Source organism: Castor canadensis, chromosome 5 (genome assembly GCF_047511655.1).
Source record: "Castor canadensis chromosome 5, mCasCan1.hap1v2, whole genome shotgun sequence".
Lineage (NCBI taxonomy): Eukaryota > Metazoa > Chordata > Mammalia > Rodentia > Castoridae > Castor > Castor canadensis.
In genome coordinates, this window is record NC_133390.1 from 170,942,060 (window position 1) to 170,958,229 (window position 16,170).

Consider the following 16,170-nt stretch of genomic DNA (forward strand, 5'->3'; position numbering starts at 1 on the left):
TGTACAGCGCAGTGGCTTTTAGTATATTCACAGTGGCACAACTGTCTTTGTAATTCATTTGAGAACGTTTTCATCACCTGAGCAGGAGCCCCCCCACTCCCATACTCTTTAGTGACCATCCCCAAACCTCTTCCCTAGACCTGGACAACCATTTCTGTCTTTCTAGATTTGCCTGTTCTGGAAATTTCATACAAATAGAATGGTTAAAAATGTAGTCATTTATTTCTGGCTTCTTTCACTTAGCATATTTCCAAGATGGGCCCATGTTCTGGCATCTGTCAAAACTTCATTTTCATTGCTGAATAATATGCCTTTGTATGGCTATACCACATTTGTTTATCCATTACTGAATAATCGAGATTTCCCCACCTTTTCCTGTTACGAACATTCGTGTGCAAATTTCTGTACGAACCGTTTTCAACTGTCTTGGGAAGAACTGCTGGGTCCTTTGGTAACTTTAACTTTTTTTTTTTTGGCAGTACTGGAATTTGAACTCAGGACTTCACACTTGCTAGGCAGGTGCTCCACCTTTGAGCCACTTTTTTTGTGTTGAATATTTTCAAGATAGGGTCTCTCGAACTGTTTGTTTGGGCTGGCTTCGAACCATGATCCTCCTGATCTCGGCCTCCCAAGTAGCTAGGATTACAGGTGGGAGCCACCTGTAAATTTTATTGGTCCTATATAAGGGTTGCAAGTCCTTGCCAACACTTGTTGTCTTCCTTTTTTTATTACTGTTATTCTAGCCATCCTAGTGGTAGGAAGTATACCTCATTGTGGTTTTGATATGTCCTTCTGTAATGATGTAGGATGCTGGGCATCTGCTCATGGTTTTTGGCCACTTGTGTGTCTTCTTTGGAGACATACCTATTCCACATCGTGTATTGATCTGGTCAAAGGATTTGGGGCAGCTTGTTATGTAACAATCTCTGACTCCATCTCTTAAGACATAACACTGAGCAAAATCCAAGTTGTAAAGTGATACCTTAGGTCATCATAAACTTCATAAACAGGTACCCTCGGGAGCACCATTCATGTGCAGGCACATATCAGGCCAGAACTGTATGGCTGTTTATAAAATTATAAGATGGAGAAGGATGGTACAGTATTTCCCAAACTTACCATGGTGGTTCATTACTGTCAGGGAGAACAGAGAGAACAAAGATGGGAGTGGGATGGGGTACGATCAAAGAGACTTTTTTCTTACTCACAACATTTTGCATAGTATTTGTAAGTTTTTGGCCAATAAAAAGTTTTAAAACTCCTTAAAGCCTTATACCTAGTTTAAAAAAAACGAGAAAACAGGAGGTATGGAGGCACCCGAACAGGAGCCGACTTGATATCAGCATCCCCACTGCCAGGCAGGTGAATGTACCACCGCTGGCCTTGAAAATACACTCATGTCCCCGTTACAGCCTGGCTGCATTTGTCTTGGTCCCTTTCTTTTTGTCAAAATAGTTTTATTGTTGTTTAATGTTTAAATAGTGTTGACTTATATAGTTAAAATTCCCCATTCATTTCAAACTACCCCCAACACACATATAGCAGTTGTGTGTCCTTTTCCTGATAATCTTCTGTGTTTTAGTATTATCTCCCCCACCCAGTAAGATGCACTTCTTGGGCCCCTGTTGGTGCCCAAGATGGCAGATGGCAGCCATCTGCAGCTTGCTTGGTGTCACCCCTCTCTCCAGAGGTTGTGATTTTGTGTGTCCTGCCTGCACGTGTTTACTTTATGCAAAGCTCTTTGGTTCTGATGAACCAGCAGATAAGAGAATCGTTTATCTAGCAAGTGGGCCTGTAGTCATAAATTGTGCCCGCCATGCTGCTTGGGGAATCCTTTTTGGTGGGTGCTTTAGGTGAGAAAGATGAGCCTGTCCACTTCATAGAAACATGCTGAACTCAGATGGTTTATTTTCTTCCAGGAACTTCACACAACTCTTACTTTGGGTTATTTTCAGCCTTTGGGTTTTATTTCTAACTGAATATTCAACTTAGAGCTGCCATCTGAATCCAAGAAAGTGATCTTAGATTTTGTTTTGTTTTTTTGAGACAGGGTTTCACTAAGTAGAGGCTGGCCTTGAACTTGTGATTTTCCAGCTTTAGCCTCCTGAGTGCTGGGATTACAGCTATATACCACCATGCCCAGCTTTTGGGTTCATTCTCCTTTTTAATGGTAGGAATAAACACAGAGCAAGCTTGGCTTATAAGCTTCGTCATTTCACTTTGAAAATGGGTGGACATAGAAAAAGAGGTGTCACATCGTCCATGCCCGGCTAAGTGGCCTTGTAAGGCTCCCCCTACCCCCACTCCCAGATTTCTGTAGACTTCATCATAGTGTTTGTCTGAGATGTAAGAAACTCATGTGAATCTTAACACTTCACACTAATTCCCATTGTGTTTTCAGACATAAAGTTTGCAAACTCCATGAAAACCACTTACAGATCAAATGAGTAATACTTAGTTTCTCTAGAATAATAATCCTGGGTCATTTTTGTCACAGCTTGAATTTATGTTAAGCTTTACGTTTTCTCTTCTAGGTATTCTCATGGGAGCAGTTATAAAAATAATAGAATTTAAAAAACTGGCAAATTGGAAGGTAGGTTTGCCCACCTGTTCATTTTGTAGCATCATCACAATTTTTGGTTGTCATTAATTTTCTTAGCATTAAGCATCCGCTGGCTTTATCATCTCTCGACTGTCAGTGAAGTGGTTTATATTGTCCCATTGGTCACACCCCTCCACCTCCTTGGTATTGGGGATTGAACTCAAGGCCTTGTGCTTGCTAGGCAGGCGTTCTACCACTAAAAGTCATTAAACATTCTGTAGATTCACGGTGAGACCTCTACTTTGAGTTTTTGGAAAAAGCATAAATCTTACACTGTTTCAAGTGGGGGGGACACTGGGATCATGTTACATTGTTTCTTCCATCTTTATAATCCTAGACTGTCCTGCTACTGAAGGAGACCAATTAGCATTGAACATTAAGCAGTGGTCAGTGCTCCAGTCCATCCTGACTGCAGAGGGCGACAGGCCACATCTGCCCAGCACTGTGGAACTCGCTCAGCTTTCTGTGCTTTAGCCCTGCTGGCATCTCGGCAACACTGGAGGTGAATTACCACCTCGTGTACAGATGAGGAAAGTGCACCCAGAGAGGCCAGGAACATCCAGTGTCAGAACTAGAGAGTGGCTGAGTTGGTCTTGCCTTCAGTCCCTCTGCCCCATACCACCACCCAGATTGTACCTACTGTCCACTTCCTGTGTTTACCTGGCGATTGTCAGGATGGGAGCATTATCTTGGGTACAAGGACAAATTTCAGCCTAAACTTGAACATCCATGTTGAGTAGAGAGAGATTAATGGGTATGTTACAAAGTTGATTTTGTGGAGGAAATTAGGTCAATTTTGAGGGAATTGTGTGGTTTCAGCTTACCACATTGGAGCCCTCCTACTGTAACACAGTGCCTAGGTGCTCATATTAACTTCCCTGAGAAACTGTTGACTATAAAATTTGCAAAATGAGCTTTATAGTCTATCCTGAAACACAATTTGAAACTTAAAATAATATTCAAGAAACAAATGACATTATCCAGGAAATATTTTATCTGTGACAAGCATTCTAAGTGTGTATTGAGGCCTGGTATTTATGGACCTCTCCTCATGGGAGAGGGACAGAGGGAAGGGGCGGGAGGAACACACTGTCTCTACCTGGTGCACCTTGGTTAAAGTGAGCCATGACAGGGTCCCTCCTAAGGCCAGGGCCACATGCTGGAAGCCCTCTACCTCTGGACTGATGTGCACACGTCACCCACTGACCCATTTTATTTAAGTTAAAATTAATTGACCAAAATTTGAATTGATATTTATTTATTGGCAGTACTAGGGTTTGAACTTAGGGATTCATGCTTGCTAGGCAGATGCTCTACCACTTGATTTTGCTTTTGGTTTTGTGGAACTGGAGTTTGAACTCAGAAGCTCTACCACTTGAGCCCCTCCACCACTCTCGAGCTGTTTGCTGGGCTGGCCTTGAATCCTAATCCTCCTGATCTCTGCCTCCTGAACAGCTAGGATTACAGGCGTGAGCCACCAGCTTGAATTGATTTTTAAAACAGTTAAATATTGTTAGTTTGATTTTTAAATATTATTAATTTATGTAAAATTCTGGAGATTTCACATAAAATGTGAATTTCTGCCTTCTCTAGAAAAGCAGAAAGTCTTAACACACAGCCAGCAGTCAGGTCAGCTGCCACAGTGACATCTCCTATGTGAAGTTGTGCAGTGCAGCCTTAGGAAACCTTTGTCTTTTCCACCTCTGCTCTAGATAGTAGCGTAGGGGGAGAGGAGGTTGCCTTTAGTTTTTGTTTTATATACTGCAGGATTAGTGAATTTATTTCCCAGGAGGTGTTACTATCCAACATAAAATGATAGTAATGCATTTGGCAGTGTAGACAGCTGAGCTGAGTTGGTGATGGATGGGATTAAATGCTGAAAGAGCCATCCTGGCAGCCAGCGGCTAACCTTAGACAAGGTGAGGTTCCTAGGGTGGATAGCTGGGCAGGTGTCTTGGAGGAGCGGGCACCTGTGGGAAGTCAGAGTGGGAAGTAGGACAGCAGTCGGGAAACCCCAGGCACACAGGGAGCCATGGAGCCTGGTCTTTTCTTCCGTGAAGTTCTGTTCCCAAACTGCCCTGCTGGGTCTGCCTTCTATCTACACTGTCATCAGCTCCCTATTTTTTTTTTTTTTTATGTACTGTGATGGAACCCAGGGTCCTGCGTATGCTAGGTAGGCTCTGTACACTGAGCTCCACCCCAGCCAATATTTTTCTTTATATCAATTTGCTTTCTCATGTGTTTATATGTTCAGAAGTTTTTAAAAATATCTAATAATAAAACATATATAACCAAATTTGTCATTGTGGCCCTTTTCCAGCATACCGTTCTGTGACATTAAATGTATTCAGTGTTATATACCCATCATTACTCTAGTTCCAGAACTTTTCATCATCACAAAAACTGTGTCCCTATTTAAACAGTTCTCTGCTCCCCTCCCCCCAGCCCAGGTAAATTAACTTCTACCTACTTTCTGTCTATGGTTCCCCGCATAAGTACGGTTGTGCCAGTTTGTCCTTCATTGTCTGGCTTATTAATTACCATAATGTTTTCCAGGTTCAGGTTCATTCATGTTGTAACACGTGTCAGAATTTCATTTTTTTGCAGTACTGAGGCTTGAACTCAGGGCCTATACCTTGAGCCTCTCCACTAGCCCTTTTGTTTTTTGATTGGGTTTCATTGTGACATTTCCATGTATATATGTGTTTGGTTGTTTAGCTGGTTTTGTTTGGTGCTGGAGATAAAACTCACCACCCTGAGCATGCTAAGCGTGTGTTCTACACTGAGCTACACCCCATGCTCCCAAATTGTTTTTATACATAAGTGTAATAAAAACAAAGCCTCTGGGATTCAGTTGCTGCCTGTGTCCAAAAGAGCACAGTACAGAGAGGGTCTGGCCATGACAGCTCTAGGCAAGGTGTCCTCCTTGGCTTAGTGGGACTGAAAAGGACAATACGGGGGCTGATCTCAATCTGCTTGGCAGTGGTGTTGGACACACCTAAAATCACCTGAGACACTGCCCAAAGGAGCTGGGACCTTTCTGAGACATCACTTCTCTGTAAGTGGCATATTTGCCACATGACAAACTTCCTGCCGCTCACTGGGTGGCTTAAATCCATGAAGATTTCTTCCCTCACAGTCTAGAGGCCAGAAGCTGAGAAAGTGTCAAAAGGGCTGCTTCCAAATACAGTTGTATGCTTTTTATTCCTTATTAAGGAAATTAATTTTAATATAGTAAATTTCAATTTGGATACAAGAGTTTCAAAAATATATCCACGAATTTGAGCCTTTCAGGAAAATGGCCTTAATGCCAGCACTTGGGAGGCAGTGGCAGGACTGTGATCCCTTTCGGTCTTCTTCACCTTCTGGCTGCTAAAGGGTTCAGGTGGCAGGCATCGCTCCCAGATCTGCCTTTGCCTCCATGCATCTTCCCCATGAATCCCTGTGTCCTTTTCTGACTCTTACAAGTACACTTGCTTTGGGTTTAGGGCCCACCCCAGACCAGTGTCATCTCATGTCCATCCCTACTTTACCACAGTCCTTATTCTACGCCTGCAAAGACTCCATCTCCAAGTTAGGGCACTGAGGTTCCTGGAGGGCGTGAAGGGGAGGGGGTGGCCATGCATCCCTACTACAGGTGGCTTCTCCCTTTTCCCAGAGGGCTTAGTTCGAATCTCTGAAGGAACCTGTACAACCTCCCACGGAGCGGGTCCTGGGAACAGGCTGCCCTCCAGGCATAGTATGCAGCCCATTTCTTTTTCAGTGGCTCAGTCTGAGTCATGAGCTCTGGGTAGTGCTGCTATTTTAAGACTTAATAGGGTATTTTCAGAAGTCATCATTTGCTTCTATTCCGAGCCTATTTAAAATGTTATTTCAGTCCTTATGGAAACAGCTGAACATCTGTAAGAATACATATAGTCAAAAGAACAAAAAAAGAATACTTGTAGTCTTTCTTTTGAATGCAAGTTTTGACCAGAAATCAAATTGTTACAATTGTGACATGGAAATAGTGATAGGAAGAGGGCCTGAGTTTGCAGCATTGAATAGTGTCAGGATTACAGTAGCCATTTTGGACTTGAGGCCCATACATATCTCCCCTAAATCCCACCAACAAGGAAAGAGATATGTTAGTACAGACAATAAGGTTCCACTATTTCTTCCCCCAAAGATAGCTGTTGTCTAGATCACCTTTCATAAAGTCAATTCATATTCTAGTCTGAAAGCCTGGTGAGGGTTCATTGCCACCTCCCAGGTTACAGGGCATCAAGTGGGACTGGCAGAGGAGCATGGCCATGTGTTCCTGCAGAACACAACATGCAGAAAGAGGCAAGGCTCTTTAGAAGGCAGGGCTGTGTTTTGCTTGTTTGCAACCGGCAGGGTCTTGCTATGTATGCCCTCAAACTCACAGTCCTGCCTCTGCCTCCCAAGTGCTGGTATTACAGGCCATTTCCCTGAAAGGCCCCAATTTGTGGATATATTTTTGAAACTCTTGTATCCGAATTGAAATTTACTATATTAAAATTAATTTCCTTAATAAGGAATAAAAAGCATACCACTGTATTTGGAAGTAGTTCATTGTGCTATTTCTTTTGCCAGTCACCCTTTAAAATCGCTTGTTCTGCATTTTACCACTGTAAAGTTTTTGTTTGTTTTTGCACTCTCTCTCCCCTTGGTTTTATTATCATATAGTCATTTAAACATCATGCATTTCTGCTGGGCAAGAAGAAATAAGAGTTATTTCTGCTCTTCATCGATAAGTTGATATCTTAGTTGTATGTTAAATTTGCAGGAGGAAGAGACATTCCGTCCAAATATGTTTTTCCTGCTCTTGCTCCCACCGATCATCTTTGAGTCTGGATATTCACTACACAAGGTGAGACTTGGGCACACATTGGTGCTTTTGGACTGGTGGCTTCTCACATCTGTGGGACACATTCCTTGAGAGCTTGGGTGTTAATTTTGCCCTGGGCTGTGTGCCTTCCTGGGTGCGCAGTGGAGCTGGATCTCAGTGCCCAGCTTCTGGAGAGGTGCAGACATGATCGATTGGCTCCTTGAATGGCTTCAGGCGATTTGGCCTATTATCAGCATTTCTGCAAAAGACTGCTTTGCCTGGGAAGATGGCCAAGGGGATTTTAAATGGCACACAGATGATACAGTGACTCTTGTTGAACACAGACTGACATGTTAAGAGGACAGACTGTTCTGGGTGCCAGTGGCTCACACCTGTAATCTTAGCTACTTAGAAGGAAGAGATCAGGATGATTGAGATTCACAGCCAGCCCAGGCAAATAGTTGCAAGATTATATCTCAAAAATACCCAACATTTAAAAAAAAAAAAAGTGGGACTGGCAGAGTGGCTCAAGTGGTAGAGTGCCTACCTAGCAAGAGTGAGGCTCTGAGTTCAAACCCCAGTACTGCAGGAAAAAAAAAAAAAGAGGACAGACTGTGTCCTGGACAGCAGAGACACATGCTCCGGGCATTTGGTTCTCTCACTCACCCTGTGAGCCTCTCTCTCTCCTTAGCTCCTCTCTGTGCCTTGCCTGGCTTCACCGCTTAGTGGATAGTCCCCACTACATCTCCCAGCTCTCTCTGACCCAGCTTCACCTCACCAGACCAGGATCCCAGCCTCATCTAGCTTGTCTTCTAATTCCTCTGGCCATTCATTCATCCCACAGTTGCTTTTCCCGTTCCTGCCTCCTAGTTGGAGGGTCAGCAGCATCAGAGCCCCATGCAGGCTCTGCTTTTCCCTGGCATTACTGGTCTTTACCACCAGCCCCAGGGGCAAGCTTCCTGCCGAGGCCAGAGCTTCTGCTTTGAAGCCAGCTTGTGTGTGCCTTCAGTTTCCCTCCTATGCATGTGTTCTTTAAATAGAGAGGCATTTCACTTTTGAAATAAATTGATTTAACTTAAAAGTAACAATAGGTCTTGATATTTTGTGAATGTGATTTTTTGAAATCGTGATGCCGAGAGGACTAAGGGTCTGATCATGTGGTGCCCCCTACAGGCTCCTGGGGGTAGATAAAAATTAAAAACAAAACCTCAAAAACTCCAAACCATACTTCCTATGTTGCTTGGAGATTTACCTAGACGAATGAATACTCGCAGCTTGCTGCTGATGACGACCCTGTTGTTTTATCTGGTACTTGTTAATGTTACCATTAGAGCAACGATGATAGCACTAAATAGTTGAAGTCATCCAGACGGCTTCGGTAAAAACATACACATCAAACCTTTTATTTCTACCAAAAATAGCCTAACATGTTCAGTGTAGATTTTTTAAAAAGTTGCGTTCATCCAAGGAAAAAGGAAAAAGCAAGGTTAATGTGGAAAAAAGATCCCAGTCTTCTGACCCATTACCAACATCAGAGAATTACTAAATGCAAGGAAACAAAGAGAACTTGAGGGTCAATGCCTCTGCAAAGAACTGTGAGCAGAGTATGAAAATATTTCAGAACAGTACCGAGGAAACTGGTTTCATTTTGATTTGAGAACATGTCATTTTGAATGTTAGAACTGTAAAGTTTTTACTTCCTAATTTTTTTCTGAAGGTGGGAAGATAAACTTGTTCAAAATTGAGGAAGATTGTAGTTTCTTAGAAAAACACTCCTTTGAGAATGACTTTCCATCAGGAAATGTGAGTTTCATGAAAGGGATTTATGTGTTGGGAATTCCAGTGCAGAAGCTGTTGTCCACTCCCTGCCTCCAAGAAGTCAGGATTGACCTTGAGTGTTTCATTTCAGTATTGCTGTATTTACCAATGTAAGTTTGCACTTGGAACACATAAGATTATCATCAGCTTGGCCAGGTGCCAGTGACTCGTACCTGCAATCCTAGCTACTTAGAGGCTGAGATCGGGAGGATCGAGAGCAGAGGCCAGCCTAACAAATAGTTCTGGAGACCCCATTTCCAAAATAACCAGAGGAAAATGGACTGGAGGAGTGACTCAAGTAGTAGAGCACCTGCTTTGCAAATGCAAAGCCTTGAATTCAAACGCCAGTCCCACAAAAAAACAAAAAAAAATTATCAGTTGACATGAACTACTAGTCCTGTTAATTATGTCAGAGAGAAGCAGATAAATCAACTTTATATAGCAGAGGGATAAGTCTTTTAGCAGGGTGACGTGAATTTGGGTAAATTTTCAGTATCCAGAGTAATATTAGCCAACTATGTAAATCATATCAGAATTTGATCCCTATAAACAGACCAAGAGTGATTAGTCAAGTCTGTTTTTAAAATAAAAAATAAAGCAGTTTTTGCAGAGAAAACTCACTAGATGAAAGTTCTTTGTTTAGAAAAACAAATCACTGTGTTTGCCTCGAGTTATTTTCAACCGCGCACTAGAGATTGATAAACCAAACACAGGATCGAATGAGAGACCACAGGCTGCCAGATAAGTTCTTTCACATGTTGGTGGCCAGCCACTTTGCAGTGCAGCTTCCTGAGGGGACTTGCGACGTGCTCTGTGGGACAGTGTGTGGCACTCAGGACACTCGTTTGAAGTGAGCTTTGACCCAGTGGCTCCTGGTGTCTGTGGCCTGACAATTTCTGAGCAAAACACAGGATTCTCATCCACACCAACAATCCAGGGTTATCTAGGTCCTTTGGTGATGGTTCCTAAGGGGAGTCCACAGGATTCTAACCAGCAGACTATTTCCTTAATACTGTGGAAATTTGGAAGGTGTTTTCATGCCTCTGGGATTCAGATGTTTTCTCTTAAATAGTGTGAAGGATACATGGAAGGAAACATTGTATCTGTCATATTATTTGAGGGTACCCATTGAGTGAGATGTAATCCTTTAAAAGATCTGGACAGCAAAAAGGAGTTTCTGGTAATATGACCTACTATCTTGATTTTTCTTTTTTCTTTCTTTTTTTTTTTGGTGGGACTGAGATTTGAACTCAGGGTTTCATGTTGCAAAGCAGGCACTCAACCACTTGAGTCATACCTGCAGTCCATTTTGCTCTGGTTATTTTGGAGATGGCGTGGAGGGGGGAGCAGTGTCTCATTAACTATTTGCCCAGGCTGACCTCTAACCTGGATCTTTACAATCTCAACCTCCCAAGGATTACAGGCATGAGCCATTGTGCCAGGCTGTCTTGTTATTCTTATAATATGGCACTATTTCTTAATTAAATGAAAAACCATAACTGTGTAGATTTTTGGACCTTGTTTATGAAACACAGGTGATTCCTTCAGTAGCTGGGCATTAGCATCTTCCATCTGACAGGCACTGTGTCAGTGGCTGTTGTGCAGAAACAATGCCATTGTCCCCAGTGAGCCTTTCCCTCATGGGAAAGGCGGGTGTCATTGTCTTCTAATATGTAGAGCTACAGCTGTGGTGTGAGAGCACAGAGTAGAACCCCACCTGGTTGCTGGCTTTGGGACCAGGGAAGAGTGGAAGTGGCTGTAGGTCTTAGGATGATAAAAGTTCTCTGTGCAGAGAGGGACCATGATGTGCCCATGTGACTGGAACTCGAAGAATGAGCAGCATGGTGTCAGATGAGCTGAGACCTTCCCAGGGTCCAGCCAGGGTGGGATGTTACCTGTATTTCCAACATTGGTAGGTTTGTATTTTGCAAAATACATTTTGGGAGCATTAGAGAGAGAAGGGAAAGGGCTGGGACCCTAAGGAGACAGGTGGGAAGCGATTACAGTGGTCTGGGTGAGTAGGTGTGGGGTGGAGGAACACTCAGGCCTCCAGCAAGCCACAGTGCCCTACCCTTTGTGAGGATCAGCTGACGGGCCACTCCTCTCATTGTCTTTGCTATCTGCTCTTTTCTACAGGGTAACTTCTTTCAGAATATCGGGTCCATCACTCTGTTTGCTGTTTTTGGTACAGCCATCTCTGCTTTTGTAGTAGGTGGAGGAATTTATTTCCTGGGTCAGGTAAGGAAAATGTCTTTCAAAGACTGAAGATCTCTTGTGTCCCTGAGGACTTTGGTACCTGGAACTGAGTGAATCTTCTCCCCAATCCCACAAACATTTCATTTTATTTGAAAACCAATCCTGGCTTAAGTGGGAAGACCTAAAAACAACGGAGAGCATACACACCGCAACTTTCAAACCATCGCTGGTCACTTGTGTTGTTGGGCAGACCAAATTGGAGTTAAAGGTTGTTCTTTAATACAAATTTGCATTTTAAATCAAAGGTGTTTTTGAAAGTGTTTGCCCAGTTCCAGGTTGTCCACCTGTAGAATTAGATATTCTGGGTTTTCCACCGTGAGAAAGCACTTTGCAGTGGCACCAGCAGGGTGCTCTGCCTTTGGGCTTTGGTAAATTTGCATTAACTTAGACTAAACCTAGGAAGGTGGAGTCTAGATTTGGATCTTGCATGTCCATGCCTGGCCCACTCTTTTACTGTATTGTCAGTTGCAGAAAGTTCGCCTGCCCTGGTGCTAAAAGCCAGGTTGACATCAGGTATCCAGGTGATGGGCAGATTTTTCTTTGTGTGTTGGCTGCTTTCTTCTCTCAATAGCCGGAGCCCATTCTGCCTGGCTTTAACCCTTAGTGCTGCCTTGACAGCACCAGAACAGATCTCTGTCATGAATGAATCTTTATTCATTGCTTAGCCTCTAGTGTCAAAGGGGAATACACTTTGGAGAAGAGACTGCAGTCACTGGGCTTGAACAATGGAGCATTCTGCTCCTTACCTGACCGGATCATGGCCAAATGCATGCTAACTCGAAAACTCAGGTGTTGCCTTGAGTTTTCCAGTGGTTTGGGAACTGAAGATTACATGTCCTCATTAGTTGGTAGTGAAGGACTAATGGACATTTTAATCTTCGTGGCTGTTCTCCAGGGATTGTTTTTGTGTCTGTGTGTTTGTGTGTTTTATTTTACAGGCTGATGTAATCTCTAAACTCAACATGACAGACAGGTAAATCTTTCACACTGTAATGCCCATGGGACTGCTGTCAGCTGGGGACCTTTTCTCCACATTACTTCCTGGGTGTGGTCCCCCTCCTGTTCCCCGCCCCCCCCCATGCTTGCCCATGTTTCTGCTGTAGAATCTGTTCTAAATTAATTTGTCTCTGAAATGAATCAAAATTATACCAAGGACTTTTGAAGATCCCTAGTCAGAGCATTGCTGATTTGAAAAGGTTAATTCCACTTAAGGTTCGGAGGGAATAACTCCACCCATATACACACCACATACACTGCACCCGGTCCTTTTTATTGAGCATCAGCTTCAACAGATTTCTAAGTCTTCTCTTGACAGATGGGGGCTTGGGGTGGGGAGTGAGGAGAGAAGGTCCCTGGGCCCTGCGGGTGTGGCCTCTAGATCTGAAGCCGCGCAGGTGATCACTGGCCATGTGCTGCTGTCTAGGAGCCAGTCTGGGAACTTTCTGAATGCTCAGTGAGAAGCAGCTTGGGCAGCTGTCTCAGAAAGTACCACGTCTAGGGTTGTAAAGGGCCCAAGCCCAGTGCAGCCTGGTGTTCCCTCTCTGGGAAGTCCAAGAGTGTGCAGCCTTGCTGGTGCTCCTGCGTCCACCTTCAATGCCTGGTGTGGCCTCGTGGCATGGCTGAGGAGCCAAGTGTTAACGTATGTCCCAGGTCCATCCTGCAGGGTAGTTGGGTTTGAACTCAGGGCCTCATGCTTGTTAGACAGGCACTCTACTGCTTGAGCCAGTCCGCCAGCCCTTTTTTGTGTTGGATATTTTTGAGATAGGGTCTCTTGAGCTGTTTGCCTCGGGTTGGCTTTGAAACTTGATCCTCCTGCTCTCTGCCTCCTGAGTAGCTAGGATTATAGGTGTGAGCCACCAGTTCCTGGCTTGTTTGTTGCTTTTGTTTTGCCCTTTTTTTTTTTTTGAGCCAGGGTCTCCTTATGCAGCCTAGGCTGACTTTGATCTCTTTTCTCACGCCTCAGTCTCCAGTGTTCTGTGTAGCAGCCTAGCACTTTGGGACTAGAACCTTAGCCCTTTCCATGGGAAGCAAGCCTGAGCCCATTCCCATCCCAGCCATCCCCCACCCCTGCCTGAGACATGAATTTTGGAAGTCTTGTTGTGAAAAAGCTTTGTTGTATAAATAAGTAGCCAAAGTCACATTTCTAGTCCATGGGAACTAGAGACCAGGCAGAGCTGGTCCTGGTGTTTCCGAGGTGTTCTGTGAGTGAAAAGAAATGCCTGCAACCCCATCGACGTAAAGGAAGGTGTCACAGCTTCCAAACTTCAGCCTGTTTGGGGGGCAACTAAGCTAGAGGTGCAGCTGGTGCTGGGTATGTTTTGTAAAATTGATTGAAGCAGGGCTGGGAAATTCTGGTGGAAGAATTGCCATCAAAGAGTGGGGGAGGTCAGGAGATCAGGGCGGTATTTATCTCACTCTGTGCCGTTGCTTCCTTCCTGTTAGAAAGAGACTGTCCCCTTGGATGGGCCTGCTGTGGCTGCAGACCCTCACAGCAACAGGGCAGCAGAGCCCTGACCAGAAGGAGGTTGCCAGGTGTAGGGCCCTGGTGGAACAGTGGCCACAGGCAAGCGTGCCTGTCTGAAGGGGTCAGTGCTCCTCAGCTGCCCCTCCTAATTGCCATGTGGACATGTGGCCCACCATTGCAAGATACTTGGAATTTTTAAAAATTTTTTAAGAGCCCAGCTTTCTAGATGTTTATAGGAAATTTTCTAGTTTTTAAATGTTGACCACTTACACCATTTTTCAAAAATATTGTGCAGGCCAAATATGAGAACCAGACTACCTTGTATCAGCTGTGCACTGTAGAAAACACAGACACAACCCTGTGGCACAGGCTTTGCTGTAGTGATACTATACTGGAGAGAGGGTACCCTGAATGCCAGCAGGTCATCAATGTGCTGGTGTCACTAGCTTTTGAGGTGATGGAATAAAGCTAGCAGGTTTTCAAGTGGAACCTGTGGCTGCTGGTCTTTTAAGAGACTGCTTCATGAAGATACGAGGTGGAGCCCCTGCTGGCCAGCAAATGACTTGAAACACAGGCTTCTCAAGGACTTGGGACGTTCACACGTCAGGCCTTTCCTGTTCACAGTCAGAAACACTCTGCCCTAGATCCCAGCCAGAGCTAAATGTGTTGTATAATTTACACAAAGCATTCCCTCCCACTCAGTGTTATGAAAAGTTTCAGGCAATAGACAGGGTGAGACGCCACTCAGTGAATGCCCTCTGCTGCCTCCTGGATCACCATTCTGCTGTATGTACTCTAGCATGTGCTTCTCCAGCCAGCCCTCTGTCCAGGCCATCAGTTCCCTTATGGTTCCTGATCTTTGATTTCTGCCCCAGGACGGCACAGCAACTGTGACAAAGTACTTTAGCCAGGCTTCTTTCAGTATAGCTCAAACCAAACACAAACCAGTATAAGCAAAAAAATGACTGAATTGCCCCCAGGGCCGTGGTGTCACCCTGAGAGGCCCATGGTGTTTACTGGGGCTCAGCCCAGCCGTTGCTCCAGGAGGCAGCATTGAAGGCCCCAGCTCACTTCACCTCACCTCAGCCCTCCTTGCCGGGCCAGCCTATTCCCAATGACCTGATACAGCATGGGTGAGGTCCCTTACTGCCCAAGATTGGGCCCTGAGCTCATGAGTAGAGCCCCACGTGAAGACAAGGATGGAGAGTAGGAGGAACTGGCCCCAGAGAAAATTGGGGTGCTGTTCCCAAGAGCAGCGGGGTGTGAGTGCCATGTTGGAAGAACCGTGGCTGTCTGCCCACTGCACTCTGCCTAGGAGTGAAGGAGAGGCCTGCAATCTGCAGTCCACCTGCATCCTCCTGCCCCTTGAGGATGCACTGTTGAGGTGTTGTTCTTCCCTCATGACCCTTTGTGACATTGCTGTGGGTAACGAGGGTGAGAATGAAGGCAAGGCCAGCTCTGGGTCTGGGTTGCAGTGTGGCACCCGAGGACCATGCCAACCAAACAGAGATTCCCACTCCTTACCTCTCTCCCCTTCCCAGCCTGTTCTTCTCTTTCCCTCCTGCAGTGTCTCAGGCTGGGCTCTGCAGAGGTCCTGAGGAGATACCCATGGCAAAAACAGTGTCTACCCCGGAGTTGACATGTGTATAGTTGCGACAAAGGACAGGCAGGGTCTGGGACTGAGGTCTGAAAGGAGGCCATCCAGTGGGACCTTGCTCATGTCCACCACTCACTAGGGAGCTGCCATGGAAACCCAAGGTCGCATTACCAATCTGTGAAGGGAAGTGTGGCTGAGTAGGCAGCAGGCCCTTCCTCTGGCCAGGTCTTCTCTCCCAGTGCTGCTTGGTACAGCTGAGTTGTCGGACCCACTCTCTGCCACAGGCCAGGATATCCTCTGGCTTCTGACTGATGCTGTGTTCTGAAGCTTCATGTTTGCCCATGAGGTGGAAGGGGCCAGGTTTGACCCTTCTGCTGAGGCAGAAAGTAGCTGGCACAGCAGTTGACAGGAGGCCTGCCAAGTCCACTGACTTAGAGAAGGCAACAGGAGCCTGAAATAAATCACTCAGAGCCTTCTTGTGGCCCACAGGCCCACAGGCGATCTGCGTCTGCTTAGCAAATAGGCCTCCAATGTCTCCTAACGTGTGCCCATCCCACCCTGCCCCAAGCACCTTCATTTTGTTTTTCAGGCAGCCAAGCTTG

At 45.1% G+C, this 16,170-nt stretch overlaps 1 protein-coding gene across 6 annotated transcripts in view; it reads left to right on the forward strand.

The window, feature by feature from the left end:
• Slc9a8 (solute carrier family 9 member A8) overlaps window positions 1-16,170 on the forward strand; it is a 63,132-nt gene that overhangs the window by 14,567 nt on the left and 32,395 nt on the right. For 4 of the 6 annotated variants that reach the window (XM_074074964.1, XM_074074961.1, XM_074074962.1 and 1 more), the window contains 4 exons: window positions 2,535-2,593; window positions 7,392-7,475; window positions 11,388-11,489; window positions 12,446-12,480. In XM_074074964.1, the coding sequence (XP_073931065.1) occupies window positions 2,535-2,593; window positions 7,392-7,475; window positions 11,388-11,489; window positions 12,446-12,480 (280 nt within the window). The remainder of the gene's footprint in view (window positions 1-2,534; window positions 2,594-7,391; window positions 7,476-11,387; window positions 11,490-12,445; window positions 12,481-16,170) is intronic. The other 2 variants (XM_074074963.1, XM_074074966.1) reach the window with 2 other exon arrangements.